Source organism: Myotis brandtii, unplaced genomic scaffold (assembly GCF_000412655.1).
Source record: "Myotis brandtii unplaced genomic scaffold, ASM41265v1 scaffold902, whole genome shotgun sequence".
Taxonomy (NCBI): Eukaryota; Metazoa; Chordata; class Mammalia; order Chiroptera; family Vespertilionidae; genus Myotis; species Myotis brandtii.
The window spans coordinates 3,917,745-3,933,764 of record NW_005371709.1 but is presented as its reverse complement, the minus strand read 5'-3'; the positions used below and the strand labels follow the sequence as shown (position 1 = coordinate 3,933,764).

The following is a 16,020-nucleotide window of genomic DNA, read 5'->3' as shown; positions in this document are numbered from 1 at the left end:
GATACACAGCGCGGGGGAGGCGCCCCCGATTCATGCAAGAGTTGAGGATGGGAGAGCTGGAAGGGGTCGACCTCAGCGAACGTACCTCAATCAGACTGAGGACGTTTTTAGCAAAGGCCAGCTTAGGAGTACCCTAATTAAGTTAATAACAATGTACCTACCTATATAGTTTAAGTTTAAAAAATTTGGCTCTCAAAAGAAATTTCAATCGTTGTAACTGTTGATATTTGGCTGTGTTGACTAATGAGTTTGCCAACCCCTGGCCTAGGTGTGTAGAGGCTATCTCATCTAGGCGTGTGTAGCTGCACTCTATGTTTGCACAAGGACGTAATCGCCTAACCTTGCATTTCTCAGAACGTATCTCCATCATTAAGTGGCGGGTGACTGTACAGCTAAGAATGCATGTTCTGTATAGAGTCAAATACAATCTTCAATAGTCACAAGTTTACTGGCTTATGTAAAGAAAACACCTTATTATAATTGGCTTCAGACAAAAGTTCTCATGCTGGAGAAGCAATGTAGAAAAAGCATGAACTAGGAATCAGGAACCAGATCTACATTCCTGCTTTGCTGCTATTCGTTCATTCATTCACTCACTCATCAAATATTTAATGAGAGCCTACTCTTCGGGAGAAACTGTATTAGATGCTGGGAGCACCTACCTGCTCTTTATTTTTGTGAACACATGTGGCTTAACTTTTCCACATCGCTGACCTTGGTTAGACTAGATGGCTGAAGTTTCTTTCAAACCTAAAATGCTAAGGTTTCTGACAGCCTCTTGGAGGGAGAAGCTGCCCAGGCAACCTTGGGGCTTGAGGACTTCCCTTCCTCTCAGAGGATTAGCTCTTGTCCTGATTTCAAAATAACCTGGTATACACAGTTTTTAAACCTTTTGGCCAGCCTCTTATCTGTATTTGGGTCATCTTGACAAAGCCCAAGTGTAGCAATTTCTGCTCAGAAGACGTTAAGAGGCGGAAGTCGTCTGGAAAAAGGTGTACAACTTGCGTCAGTACAGCTAGAGAGCTGTTCCCAGCGAGCAGCCTCCGGCGCCGTCGCACCGGCCTTCCGCCCAGTAACACTTCTCCTGCCACTGGCTGATGCGTCGCTTGGAAGATCCTTTGCTCTTCGGGTCTAATAAGCCTCGGAAAAGGATTGCTCGTCCGGGACCAGGAGTGATCAGCTTCCTGGGGCGGGAAGAACTGTCCTTGCCTCCCAGTTTTCCCAGTGGGTACCAAGGTAACAAGTTTCTTGTTATCTGGCTTCGAAATTACAATAAGTAAAGTGCATTTTTGCTTGCAGCCAAGGTACATTTTTTTTTTCCAAAGGGGGAGAATGGGTTTCTGTAACAATGAGAGAAGGAAAGAGCGGGAGAGAAATATTTGAATACGAACACAGAAAGTTACAACCCTGGGAAGCCTTCTGGTAACTACGGAAATGAGCAGCTGGACTCCTCCGCCAAGGCCAATCTGTTGTTTCCAGTCAATGAAACAGAGTTAGAGGTTCCTTCCTAAACGGGCCGGCAAGTTTAGCCCCTCCCACGAGCCGGAGGGTCTGTTATATCTCTGTTCCTTGAGTACCTCTCTCACTGAGACCGACCACAGCAAGCAGAGGCGGAAAAAAAAAAAGAGCAAAGAGGAAGAACACAAAAGCTGCCAGTTATGGAAGATGTAAAGGGTAAGAGCAAAATTGATTTGATCCGAATCCTTAAGGACAAAAAAAAAAAAAAAAAAAAAAAAAAAAAAAACAGAGGAGAAAAACAAACAAACCCAAAGCCCAGACCAAAAGCAAGTACTTGAAAGAGCAAGAGGCACTGAGCCCTAAATGAACTTTCCCACCCTCTCCTCTGAGAGGAGGCAGAGAAAGAACTTTGGGAAACTTTAAGAAGCGAGCCCGGTGGTTGCAGTCAAGGGTGGCTCTTGAGGCAGCTGAAGGGGCTCATGAATATTCATTACCATTTGTATTCAGATCTGGGTGGTTTTTTTTAAAGAGTAAATGACTTCTTCCGTCCCCTTGCAGTTTAAGAGGCAGCTGCCTCATTTATAGTCCAGAGGCATCTTGCTTCGGTCGGGACCTCAGCGTATTTGCTTGAAGATGCTGGGCTCAGTGTGCAGATTTGTTTTGTTCTCTAATTTCCTGCGTGCTTTCCTGTTGTGAAATTAGCAAAGGCTTCTCTGCAGGGAGTTAGAGAAGTTAATGTGGCTAGAAGCTGTCACAACAGGACCCCGGAGTAAGCTTCTTGCAAAAGACTGAAAGCTTGGAAGGGGTGTGGGAGTGTGTGTGTGTGTGTATGGGGGGAGGCAGCGCAGAGAGGGGATGGAGGGCTGAAGAAGAACAGTTTTATCTTGAAAAAGCAAGGCGTATTTGACTGACTATATTTAGATTTTGTCTAAAAACTACAAGAGCAGCCGGCTTTGCACAAATGGTGTGCAGTCTCTTGTCTTTTACCTCTTTTGGGCATTTTCTGCCAGGACGGAAAGCTAGCTGCTTGCCAGTCCGTGGGAGCCAGGAGGAATCTCTGCAGACATGTGAGTGTGTAGGGTTGCAAACCTTCTTCATTATCTCTAGTTTCTAATAACTCCACGCGTTTTTATCACATAGAATGCGGAGGAATGAAATGAGCAACAGATTTCTTAATAAGGTTAATAACGATAGCCGTTAACATTTACTAAGTCTGTGCTGGGAGCTGTGCTAAGCATGTTACATGTGTTACTTATGACTCACATCAATGTATGGAATGAGTGGTACGTTACCATCCCTATTTTATGGCTGATGGAGTTGAGGTAGTAGGAGAGGAGCTTGCCTTGGGATCTCACAGTAAGTGGTGAGTGTGGATGCAGGCAATGGACACAGCATCCGCGGGCCTTTCTTCCCTATGCTGTTGCTCTACTCCCACCGCTCTCGCTGTGCTACTGCCCGGACACTTGATTCCAGGTTTGCAAATCCTTGAAGCTACTGGGGCAATGCTACTGTGAAATTGCAAGGCTGGGGAGGAATTTGTGCTTTCCTGTCAAGTTCACATATTTTTTTTCTTCTCATTTGGTACTCATGGCCCTTCTCTATGGTAGAGCCCAGTTATTGTCATATTGCCTTTCACAGAAAAGAGAGACCGAGGCCAGGATGGGTTAGGTGACAGGAATCATACAACTGGACTAGACCAGAAATCCCCTGCCTCTGGTTTCTAAGCTGCAGAGCAAGCCTTCTTCCCCACCCCCAGCCGCTTTCAGTTCCCCAAAAGACCTTGCTTGGTTCCTCCCTCCCAGACTGTTGCAAGGAGCTTATCTCGGCCTCTAAGGCCTGTCTGTCTCTCTTCTTCCCGTTTAGCGTGGAGCCATGCTGCCTGGGTTTGAACCCCAGCTCCATCATTTACTGTCTTCGTGCCTCAGTTTCCTCATCTATAAAATGAAGATAATATAATATCTACCTAATAGAGTTGTTGTAAGGACTAAATGAGGGAGTCACACAAGGTTCTCAGAATAGGGCCTTATGCATATAAGTAGATGCTCAATAAATGTTAGCTGTCACAATCCCTCCTTCAGGCCTCATCTTGGTTGTTAGACTTGGCTTTTTCTTGGATGTTTCTACAACACCTCACCACTTAATGCCTACGGTGGTTTGTCATACTTGTTTACAATCCTGCCCTCTGAATTGCCTTCCCTGCCCCCCAACTATAATATTTAAATTTACCGTTGGATCTTCAGGGTCTGGAGCAATGTTTAGCACACAATGGGCACTCAATAAATATTTATAAACTTAGTATTCTTTTAGTTGATGTTCATCCAAGAGTCAGGAGGCTGGTTTAAAAGGGGACCTTTGAGTTTGCTATAGAGCTCCCGCTGGTACATACAGTTCTTGTGCAGTCTGTAAAGACATCCCTCTAATCAGTGGTTCTCAACCTTCTGGCCCTTTAAATACAGTTCCTCATGTTGTGACCCAACCATAAAATTATTTTCGTTGCTACTTCATAACTGTAATGTTGCTACTGTTATGAATCATAATGTAAATATCTGATATGCAGGATGGTCTTAGGCGACCCCTGTGAAAGGGTCGTTCGACCGCCAAAGGGGTCGCGACCCACAGGTTGAGAACCGCTGCTAAGTGAATACACTGAAAAACAAAATGCATCCCTACCAGGTGGGTGATAGTCCAAGCTGATGCAGCCCCATGCCAGGGTGCCCAGTTTGGCCAGTCTAGCTCTGGCTGAACTGCAGTCCCCAATACCCCTCAGCCAGGGGACAACTGGATATTTCAGATGCCTCATAGCACAACCTCAGTCTCTCTGAACAGAACATATGGTTCCAGAAATAATGTCTCCCCAGCCTCAGTCTTTTATAGCACAGTCTGAGACAATGGACTCTGGTATTAGAATAGCAGTTCTCAACCTGTGGGTCACGACCCCTTTGGGGGTCAAACGACCCTTTCACGGGGTCGCCTAAGACCATCGGAAAACACATATATAATTACATATTGTTTTTGTGATTAATCACTATGCTTTAATTATGTTCAATTTGTAACAATGAAAATACATCCTGCATATCAGATATTTATATTACGATTCATAACAGTAGCAAAATTACAGTTATGAAGTAGCAATGAAAGTAATTTTATGGTTGGGGGTCACCACAACATGAGGAACAGTATTAAAGGGTCGCGGCATTAGTAAGGTTGAGAACCACTGTATTAGAAGAAAACAAACACTATAAAGGTTGGCACTGGGTAAAATCATGAAGTACATTACAATTGCTTCTAGCACCCTCGCTTTCTTCTCCCTGGCATACCTTCAAACCAATTTGACAAATATTATTGTGTCTACCATTTGTAAGTCCCTGTGCCAGATGTGTGGGATATAAACAGTTTGCTTACAGTCTAGTGGGAAAGACAGACACATATACAAACAATTCTAATTGAATCCAGACTTTATGAAGTGCTAGTAATAATAGCGGACATTGATTTAGTATTTACTATATGCCAGGCACTGTAATTATTTTATGCATTGTTTCATGTAATCTTCAGAATATACCTATGATTATAGATTTCTGCATCTCACAGCTGTGAAGGGAAGTTATGTGGCCTAGGTCACACAGCTAATAATAGGCAGAGGGGGAATTTAGACCTATATTGTTAGGCTGCAAAGCCTGGGTTCCTAATGCATTAAGTTCTCCTACCTCCCTAAGAGCTGTACTACAAGTCTAAAGAAAATGCCACGAGAAACACAATAGGGAGTGATGATTTCTGAGAAAACTTCTCAAAGGATGGGATACTTCAGTGGTTCTAGAGCAGTGGTTCTCAACCTTCCTAATGCCACGACCCTTTAATACAGTTCCTCATGTTGTGGTGACCCCCAACCATAAAATTATTTTCGTTGCTACTTCATAACTGTAATTTTGCTACTGTTATGAATCGTAATGTAAATATCTGATATGCAGGATGTATTTCCATTGTTACAAATTGAACATAATTAAAGCATAGTGATTAATCACAAAAACAATATGTAATTATATATGTGTTTTCCGATGGTCTTAGGCGACCCCTGTGAAAGGGTCGTTCGACCCCCAAAAGGGTCGCGACCCACAGGTTGAGAACCGCTGCTCTAGAAAGCTGAGTAGAGTCTGGTGCCGCCAACAAGCCCCTTCCTAGTCCAAGCAATGCTTACAGATCTTTTCTCTCTCCTTTACTGAAACCACAGCCCAGATTTAAGAGTAAAAAGCTCTTTCACCTTTTCCAAGTTCTGAGCAGGGAACCTATTTACATGTCTGGCCTGGAGATTTGAAGGCAGAAGTCTGAAGTGTAGTCCCAGCTATTAAGGGTTAGTGGATTATCAGACATGTAATCCACTAACACTTTACAAAGCAATTAGCTGCTGCATATTAAATTATTTCCTTATGCTTATCTTGCATGGTCATTAGACACATTCAGTAAATAGTTTTTAGAAATGCCAGTTGTGGGTCTTGCTTTTACTTGGCTACACTGCATTTCAAGAGTATCTTCTCAGGAGCAAAGGCAAAATTGAGGGCAGCCCTAGTGGTGAGAAATCATCATCTAGCCTTTGGCCCCTTGAGTGTGGCCACGAAGTTTCAATCGCACTGTACGTGCGCACCCGCACGTGGTATTTTGTGGAAGAGCCACACTCAAGGGGCTGCAGTTTGTCGACCACTGATCTAGCCTCTTGATGGTTTGATGGAAGTGCCGAAGAGTAGAGGCACTCGCTCGGTCTTGGTGAATGTGTGTGAATGCTCTGAGGCAGTGTTTCTCAAACTTTAACACGTGTATCATTGGGGATCTTATCAAAATGCAGATTCTGATCCAGTAGCTCTGGGGTGGGGCCGGAGATTCTGCATTCTAACAAACTCAAGTGATGGTCATGCTGCCCTTCCTTAGGCCACACTTTGACTAGCCATGTTATAGGGTCATTGCATGCCTTAACCTCAGGGCTTATTTTGGTACCAAATGACCAATCCCTCTCCTAGCCATCACTTGGAGTCTCTGATCAGCTATGTCCTTGCAGGATAATGGGAAGCCTAATTCATTCGTTTGTTCATTTGTTTGTTTGTTCAGTCAATATATGCCCAGAACAGGAAGTTGAGGCCCCTAATTTGCCATACGGGAAACAAGTCTGAATCTTTTTCGCACAAATTATTACACAAAGAAGGCCCTGTATTGGTTTTCCCAAACATCTCCCCTCTTTCTCCAAGGCTCTGAGTTTCCTAAGTTGCTTTCATTCACTCCTCTGACCTGAACAGCACTGGAGCAGTGCTGCCTCCAGAGCCCTTTGCTGGGTGCTTGGAAGGCCAGGGACCTGGGGCAGCAGGGACCCAGGGCTCCGAGACTGGGAGCAGCGTGCCTGGGCATTGTCTCCACGCTGCAGAAGTAAAGTGGGAAATGTCCCAGGTACAAAGGAGGGGAGAGAGGACTGAGGGAATTTCTTTAGGTTTGGAAAATTGAAGGAATTATGAGGAAAAAAATAAGTTGGAGAAAAGAAGACAGGGGAGAATTTGCGTAGCATGTTTTCTTCCTGCAGTTTTTGTGTTAGAATATAAAAATGACGTTGGAGACCCAGGAACAATGGCAGCACACACCCTACATACAGAGGTATTTCCTTTTGATTCATAGGAAGAATGTGGACAATTCCTTCATGTCTGAGAGGGTGTTGTTTCCTTTTGATTCATAGGAAGAATGTAGACAATTCCTTCATGTCTGTGAGGATGTAAGTAATATGGCACATGTCCATTAAAGAAAATATGAAAATATAAATTAGGGGAGAGAAGAAAAAAATCACTCATAATACTTTGGTGTGTTTCCTTGCAAGTCCTTTTACTATGCTAGGTTGTTCTCTCTTTCAGCATTTACTTGACTAAAACCTTGAAAAAAATCACTCATGATAATACTTTGGTGTGTTTCCTTGCAAGTCCTTTTACTATGCTAGGTTGTTCTCTCTTTCAGCATTTACTTGACTAAAACCTTGAAAATTTATGAGATGGCATTGTGATCATTAGGCTGCATATGTGTACAATTGAAAAGCCTGGCTTTTAGTGTAACAGGGAAGCAAAAGTCCTTTCCATCTTATAGCATAGTCTTAGTTAGCATAATTTTTATAGTTACAGCATTCATTTAAATTTCCCCCTGTTGCCCTAGCCAGTTGCTTAGTGGATAGAGCTTCGGTCTGTGGATTGAAGAGTCCTGGGTTCCATTTTGATGAAGGGCACGTACCTCGGTTGAAGGCTCCATCACAGCCCCAACCAGGGGCTATGCTGGAGGCAACCAATCAATTTGTCTCTCTCACATCGATGTTTCTCTCTGTCTCTCCCCGCTCCCTACCATTCTAAGAAAAAAAAAATCAATGGAAAAATATCCTCTGGTGAGGATTAACAAAAATAATAAAAAGAAAAGATTCCCCTGTTGTTGAACGTTTAGGTTGTTGCCTTTTCCAGTAAACATCTTTGTGCATGGCGTTGTTCCATATACAGGCTTGCATGCTGAGGACAGAGTCCCAAAAGTAGAATTACTGAATTAAAATTTGTAAATGTTTCTTAAAGTTCCTGATTACTATTGCCAAGTTACTACTATCCCTAAGAGTAGATCCTTCATGTTCCCACAAGCAGGACCTGTTTTGCTGAATTTCTGACAGTTTTGGTATTTTTGTTCTTGTTTTTTAAATAATCTTATCTACCTTGATGTTGTTTTATTTTGTATTTCTTTAATTACCAGTAAATTTGACATTTTCCACATAATGTGCTGCTTCTTTTATGTCACTTTACATCCCTTGCTTGTTTATTATTTATTTGGATTTTATGTTTTTAAATTAATTTATGTGAGCTCTTCATAAAATAAAGATATTCAAGTTTTTTGGCCATAATTGCTTTTCTGAATCTTCTCTGAGTGTTTTTATACAGAAACATATAGTTAAGAATAGAGCCATTACATTTTTATATGTAGTGTTGTAGCTTTCAAAGTAGTTTAATATTGCATTTTTAAAAAATATGTTTTTATTGATTTCAGAGAGGAAGGGAGAGGGAGAGAGAGATAAAAACATCAATGAGGAGAGAGAATCATGGATCAGCTGCCTCTTGCAAGTCCTACACTGGGGACCTCCTGGTTCATAGGTCAACGCTCAACCACTGAGCCACATCGGCCAGGCTAATAGTGCATTTTTATTATCTCTTTAATCCAGGATAATACTTCTTAAAGTTCCAAGTGATTGTTATTTTGTTTAAACCATTAATTTTAATTAATTTTATTTCATAATAGAGAATATAGCTTTATAATTTCCGAGGACAATTAGCTTTCAACCTGCATGTCTTTTTCTGTTCTCTATTCCTGATGTTTATACTCTTCACAATAGCATAACTCAGCATAGACTTCCTTTCATAAATTTTGCCTCGAATATGGTAAACATGCTTGATTTCTAAATTCAGGACTTTTTAGGAGCAAGAAAGATTTCTCTTGTCATAACTTTGATCAATGTTTCTGCTTTGTTTTTTCTTTTTAGGAACCTGTTATTTGGATTTCTTATCTTTAAAACTAACTATCTTTCGTCTTCCTCCCTCCCTCCCTCCCTCCCTCCCTCCCTTCTCTCTTTCTTTCTTTCTTTCTTTCTTTCTTTCTTTCTTTCTTTCTTTCTTTCTTTCTTTCTCCTCCTTCCTTCTTTTCCTTCATTTACTTTTCTTTGTATTCTGAGAATATTTTCCCAAGATTGTACTCTACATCACTGATTCAATTTTCCTTAATTATCTCCAATATAAACTTTCATTCAGTTACAATGTTTTTGGTTTCCATGAAATCTTTTAATCTTAGTTTGCTCGGTTCTCACAGCAATATCCTCTTGTGTCTAACTAAAAAATAAACAAAGGAAGATTTCCCATTCTTTCCTACATCTATTTTGGAGGAAAGCTTTTCCTCTTGTTCTTCCTACTCTATTGCAAAATTTATCTAATCTTATCCTGAAAAAAAAAAAGAAATTCCTTTTGTGTGTGTGCAAATGAACATATGAATTTTCATCTTATTCTAACAAGACTTAAGGAAGAATTTGGGGAGATTCATTACTATCCAGTATTAGAGAGGGCTGGAATGCATCTTCTAACCTTGGCTCCCTCAGATTCTGTTTGCATCCTGGAAGAATGCAATCACCAAATGCTAGATTCCCCTTCTATGTGTGAGAAGATAGTCTTCTAGCCAAAAAAGCTCATTCAGATCCAAGAAAGAAAACAAAAGTCCTGTCACCATATAGCCATGTTTCAATGCTTCGGAGGACAGAGAGGCCAGGACTGTCAGAATTCTGTCAGTCTTGTTGTGCAGAGACATAAAGATGTTCAGGAAGGAACCTTCTCTGGGCCCATTTTCTTGCTTTTGCCCCTTTCCCACTGAGAGCCAACCTCTGTTGAACTGGGAAGTGAACTCCTGTTTCATTTAGTGCCTTGCCCAAGCAATGCCTTTTGTTGGAGATCACTTGTCAAGTCTCTTTATACTCATGGTGGACACATGGCTGCCAGTTCCACACAGAGGCAACAACCAACTGGATACATGGCTGTCAGTTCTACACAGAGGCAACAACCAACACCCAAACAAACAAAACAAAGAAAGACAAAACAGCAAGCCCAGGGTTTCCCAAAGAGTTCCCGTCCTGCTCTGCTGCTCTTCTCCCATAGTGCACCTTTGTTGTTCCCAAGCTAATGGGTGTGGGGAGGGCCAACTAAGTCCTCTACTTGGCCCTGGTCATGCTGCTGTGTCTCAGAAGAGGCGATACTGGCCATTAATACCATTTCTTAATTCTAATGCATTTTATTTGGAGGAAAAAAAACCATTTCTTTTAAGATACTGATGTAAATTTTCACAAGAATGTGGGAGGGTGTGGCAAAGTATTTTCTTTTATGTTATCATTATACTCAGTGGTCTTAAGATTTGGCTTTATGAATCTGGTATTAGAGGGAATGAACCAAGTAGTTAATGAGCAATGGGGGGGAGACAAGTATTGGGCTCCTGCAATAGTCCAGTAGGTGAGAGATGATGTGCTGGGGTCTGACCCCAGCGGGTCCAGGGGTCCCCAAAGGTGTGGACGGAGTCGGCGAAGAAGGAATGACACGGAGACAGCGTTCAGTTGATCAGCAGCCTAGCCAGGATCTCTAGCCAAGTTCTGGTTAGGATCTCCAGCCAAGTTCTGGCTAGGATCTCCAGCCAAGTTCTGGTCAGGATCTCCAGCGAAGTTCTGGTTAGGTTCTCCAGCCAGGTTCTGTCTTGGATCTCCAGCCAGGTTCTGTCTAGGTTCTCCAGCCAGGTTCGGTCGCCAAGTTCTATCCAGGTTCTGTATCCAGGTTCTCTAGCCATGTTCTTCAGCCAGGTTCTCTCCCTAGGTTCTGTTTCTAGGTTCTGTCTTTAGGTTCTGTCCAGGATCTTTCCAGGTTCTCCTGCCATGTTCAATCACCACGTTCTCTAGGTTCTGTCTCTCGTTGTCTTGTTACATCTGTATTTATACCAGTTGATTTTAATCCTGTCAATTTCTATTCCAAAGGTTAGGGCGTTTCTTATTCCAGGGAGTAAAGATTATGTAGCTTAAGTGTGATTGTTTGTAGTTAAAGTGATTAACTACCTGCCTGGCACTTAGTTAAGGGGTTTTATTCCCTCCCTAACTTCAGGGGAAAATCCCTACCTGGGGAAACAACCTTTCTCGGAGAGGTGACCTTGGTTAAAACACATAGCGCCAAGAAGGGGAGCAAACATATTAAGAACAGTATGCCATATACGCCAGGTCCCTTGAAACATGCTGTGCAGATGTTTCTTCCCTGCAGCGACTGTGTCAAGCAGCAAGGATGGACCGGCTCCCGGCAATGATGGAGACCTGCACCTAAGGCATTAAATGGGGGACGGATGGGAGGGACTGGATTTAGACAATATTCCCGAGGTAGAGGGTTAGGTGGTATGTTGGGAGGGAAAGAGAGAAAGATGTCAAGACATTTTCAAGTTTAGATTTAGATGACTGGGTCAATAAATGTTTATATATAAGGCTGGGAATGGGGGAGGGGTGTAGATTTGGCAGGGGAGGAGGGAGATAAGTTCATCCTAGCACATGCTCAACCTGAATATTTATAAGAAGACATCAAGGAAGAGATATTCTGTTGGTTGCTAGAAATTTGGGTCTAGAGCTTGGAGAGGTCTGGTGGAAATTGAGAGATAATGGGAGCTGGAGTTGGAGCATGGAGTCAGTGGTTAAAAGTATGGGCATGGATAAGTCACCCTGGGAAGTATAGAAAATGAAAACAAAAAGGATGAAGAATGGGACCTACGGAAATACCAATATTAATAAAAGGATGGGAAGAGAAAGAACTTAAGAAAAGTGATTCAGAAAGAGTGCTAGAAAGGTAGTTGCTCAAGAAAGCCAAGGAGAGAGTCTGAACCTTGTAGCCAAGGGAAAGGGTATTTTGAGAAAAGTATCAAGAAGTTCCAGAGTTGCAGAATAGGCAAGACAGAAAATGAGAATTTTCTCCTCCTCTTTGAGCATACTTCCTCCTGTAGTCTACCCCTACCCCACAGTGTAATTAATGTGCTTGGGAATTGAGATGCATTTTATAATGTTTCTTACCCACAGTTTCTTTATCCCCCCACCCACAAAAGAACTCCCCAAAACTCTAAAGGTACATTTTAAAGTGGGATAAATACTGTATGGTGATTGTGTTTGAAAATTTGGAGCTTATAGTGTCCTTGGTGAAAACAGATTTATTTAGCCATATAAAGAGGTTAAAGAGCAGACGTTAAGAAAGTAGGAGCAGTGAGTTGGTGGAGGGAAGAAGAGAGCTGACTTGTGGGATGAGTCAGATCAAGGGAAGAATGTTAAGGCTAGAGTGAACTTGCTTATGTTTGATAGATAAGAGCCAGCAAAAAGGAGATGTACTCATCATTCAACAAATATTTGTTGAGCAAAGAGTATGTGTCAAGCCCTTTTCTAGGCACTGAGGATACAGCAGGAAACAAAACAAAATCTGTAACCTCATAGGGCTTATATTCTAGGTCAGCCGTGGGCAAACTACGGCCCGTGGGCCGGATCCGGCCTGTTTGAAATGAATAAAACTAAAAAAAAAAAGACCGTACCCTTTTATGTAATGATGTTTACTTTGAATTTATATTAGTTCACACAAACACTCCATCCATGCTTTTGTTCCGGCCCTCCGGTCCAGTTTAAGAACCCATTGTGGCCCTCGAGTCAAAAAGTTTGCCCACCCCTGTTCTAGGTGGAAGGGATACAGACAATAAGCCAAAAAATAAAAGTAAAATGTATGGCATATTATGTGATGATAAGTACTAAGGAGAAAATTAAAGCAGGGAAGGGGGAATAAGAAATGTTGGGAGATTACAATTTTAGAAAGGATGGTAAAATAGAAGGTGATTTAAAAAAATATTTTTATTGATTTCAGAGAGAAGGGAGAGGGAGAAAGAGATGGAAACATCAATGATGAGAGAGAATCATTGATTGGCTGCCTCCTGCACACCCTGTACTACATATCAAGCCCGCAACCCGGGCAAGTGCCCTTGACCGGAATCAACCTAGGACCCTTCAGTCCGCAGGCCGACGCTCTATTCACTGAGCCAAACCCACTAGGGCTATAAGGTGATTTTGAAGGAAGACCTTAAAGAGGTGAAGATGTGACTGTCTCCAGGAAGTACATTCCAGGCAAGCAAGTCAAAAGTCCTGAAGAGAAATGAGATGTTTAAGAAATAGCAGGGAAGCCATGTTGCTGGGTTGGAGAGAGCAAGGAAGTGAGAGCTGAGAGATGGTTTTGGTCTAAACAGATCTTCTAGTGCCTTGCAGACCACTGGTTAGCCTTTGCATTTCTAGATGGTGGGATAGGAAACCACTGTGGGTTTTGACCTCAGGAGTGATTTGATCCAATTTGCATTTTAATAGGAACATGCTGGCTGCATATAAAGGATAAACCGAAAGGGGGCAAGGGCAGAAGGAGAGAGACCAGTTGGGAGAGAACTTCAGTAATGCAGGTGAGAGATGATTGTAGCAGAAGCAGTGAGAAGTGATTGGATTTTGGATCTATTCTGAAGACAGAGCTGATGGTATTTTCTGATAGAATCTGGCTGGGACACAAAGGGAAAAGGAAACTGACTCCAAGGTTTGGGCCTTACAAGAAACTGAACGGTAGAGTTGCATTGAGCTGAGATGGAAAGACTGTAGGAGGAACAGGTTTGAATAGGAAGATTAGGATCTCAGTTTGGATGTTTTAAGTTTGAGATGCCTATTTGATAAGAAATGCCTATTTGACATGGAGATTTTGAATTGAGCAGATGAATATCTAAGTCTGGAGTTAAATTTTGGTCATCAGGTGGTGCTTAAACTCAGTGAGGCTGGATTTCAATGTAATGAAACTGGATGAGATCACCAAAGGAATGAGTGCACATAGGAAAGAAGTTTCAAGTACTGAGCCTTGAAGTCTGGGGACAAGAGGAGAAACCATCCAAGACGACAGAGAGAAGGGGTTGGGGAGTTGGGCTGTGGGGTTGTAAACCAGGATAGTATGGTGTAAACTGGGAACCAACTAAAGAGAATTACATGAAGAGGAAGTGGTCAGCTGAGTCTAATGCTGCTCATGGGTCATATCAGGTGAAACTGCGAACTGACCAGCGAATTTAACACAGTGGAGGTTGATGGTGATCTTGATAGGCGCACTTTTGGTGGCATGCTGGGAGCAAAATTCTCACTGGAGTTAATCCTATTGCTTCCCCCCACCCCCCCCTCCCGCTTTCCGTCCCCCTCCTGTCTCCCTGAACCAAGGAGAAATAAGTGACATCTGAAGAACACGATTTAGTGTGAGGGAGGCATGGTTCCTCAAAGGAAATTCAGAGTCGTAGTACCAGAAGGGGAAATGGATTCCTGGCAGACAATACAGCAATGTTCATGTCAGCTAGAAATAGCCTATTTCTGTCCTGTGTATCCTTTTTACAGCCTCTACCATAAGCTATCTGTGAAATGTTTTAGGAATGGAAACTTTTATGGGAAGGTGTGTAGCCTGCTGCTGAAAGACCATCTACATTGCAAACATTTTCTGCGAAAGAAAAGCAAGAGGCCCTAGGGCCAGGAAGTGCATCTTTCACAAATGTATCTTTCCCAGTGAGCTCCATCCAGGACTTAGAGTGTGAAGACAGCCCAAACTCCAGGCCCCAACCTATTGCTGCATTCCCCAAACTTGCCTTATGGTTTCAGAGGGTATATCTGTTTGCAAAACCCAATGATTTGGAAGACTTTACACTTTAAGGGAATCTAGAGTCGAGCAGGAGTAGGAAATCACTATTTAAAGGTGGTCCAGGTATATCTGCATTGGGGATTTCAAAAAGACTCACTGAATGTTAATGCTGGAAGAAACTTGAGTCTTCTGAAATCTCTTCACTAAAATAAAATTAATTATGATTGCTATCTTTTAAAATTACATAAATAATACAATTTTATTATAGAAAATTTAGAGTATATAAAGAGCAAATAAGAAAATAAAACTTCTCTGTAAGTTTACTATCATAACCCTTTGTCATGGAACTTCCCAGTTATTCTCCTACCCTCCTCTCTCCTACTTTTTATTGTTTATTATTATTTATTTTCTAAAAATTTTGGGCTACGTTATGCATACTGATTGTAATCTTCTATTTTACTTTATAATTTGTCATGACAATCAGATGGCTTTAACCACATAATTTTTAATTGCTGCAAATAGTATTGCATCATTTGAACATATACCAATATTTAACTATTTCCTTTTGTGGAACATATGGGAAATTTCCAAATATTTGACTGTTATAAATAACTGCTTGTGGACTGATCTCAGTGCATGTCTTTGAAGATTTCTTTAGGACAAGTTCCTAAAAGTAGAATTTCCAAATTGCTCTCTAAATTACAGTAGGTATGTGAGCGACAGAAACACTGAAGTCTCGAGTTGGGAAGGAATGTGCCCAACTTGCCCAGCCGGTCCGTGGCTGAGTGAGTTTTGGAGTACAACTCCTCTGCCTTTTAAAAGACCCTTTTTCTTGATAACGTGCTTCCTGTTTCATTTAACTCTCTTGCTATTGATGTCTCGTAGGACTCCTTGGACCTTGATGACATATAATTTTTTCCTGCAAACTCTGTGGCTCCCACTCATGCTGGGCTGGTTCTGTAATTCATCCGTGGGCATAATTTGAACAATTAGAGATAGACATTTTTTTTTCACGAGAGAAGATGGTATTCCTCAGATACTTTCCCCCTTTTGGGCTATAAATGTTGCCAGTGTTCGTCAAGCGCTACCACCCCTTGGACATTCCCTCATACACTTGAAGCATTTCTGAGGTTTCCTTAACTTCTTTTTAACCTTTCTGGTTATGTATTTTCGCTCCAAAAACCCTACCTCAAAGTAGTACTTCTCTATAGGAAGGCCATCTCTCAGTGGACTCCAGTGATTGACTCCCCATCATACCTTAGCTGTAGTTCACTTTGACTCACCCCAACCCATCCAACCAGGCTGTGTGAGGTGGTGGGGAATGAAGGAACTTTTCTCTACCCTTCTA

At 42.0% G+C, this 16,020-nt stretch overlaps 1 protein-coding gene across 4 annotated transcripts in view; it reads left to right on the top strand.

Moving 5' to 3' along the window:
- Positions 1-271: 271 nt before the first annotated feature.
- The window catches only part of ENTPD1 (ectonucleoside triphosphate diphosphohydrolase 1), an 89,258-nt gene continuing 73,509 nt past the window's right edge, over positions 272-16,020 (top strand). For 2 of the 4 annotated variants that reach the window (XM_014532701.1, XM_014532699.1), the window contains exon 1: positions 272-1,674. Coding sequence is in view for 2 of the 4 variants with exons in the window: in XM_014532699.1 (XP_014388185.1) it covers positions 1,659-1,674 (16 nt within the window). In the remaining 2 variants the exon portion in view is untranslated. The other 2 variants (XM_014532698.1, XM_014532700.1) reach the window with 2 other exon arrangements.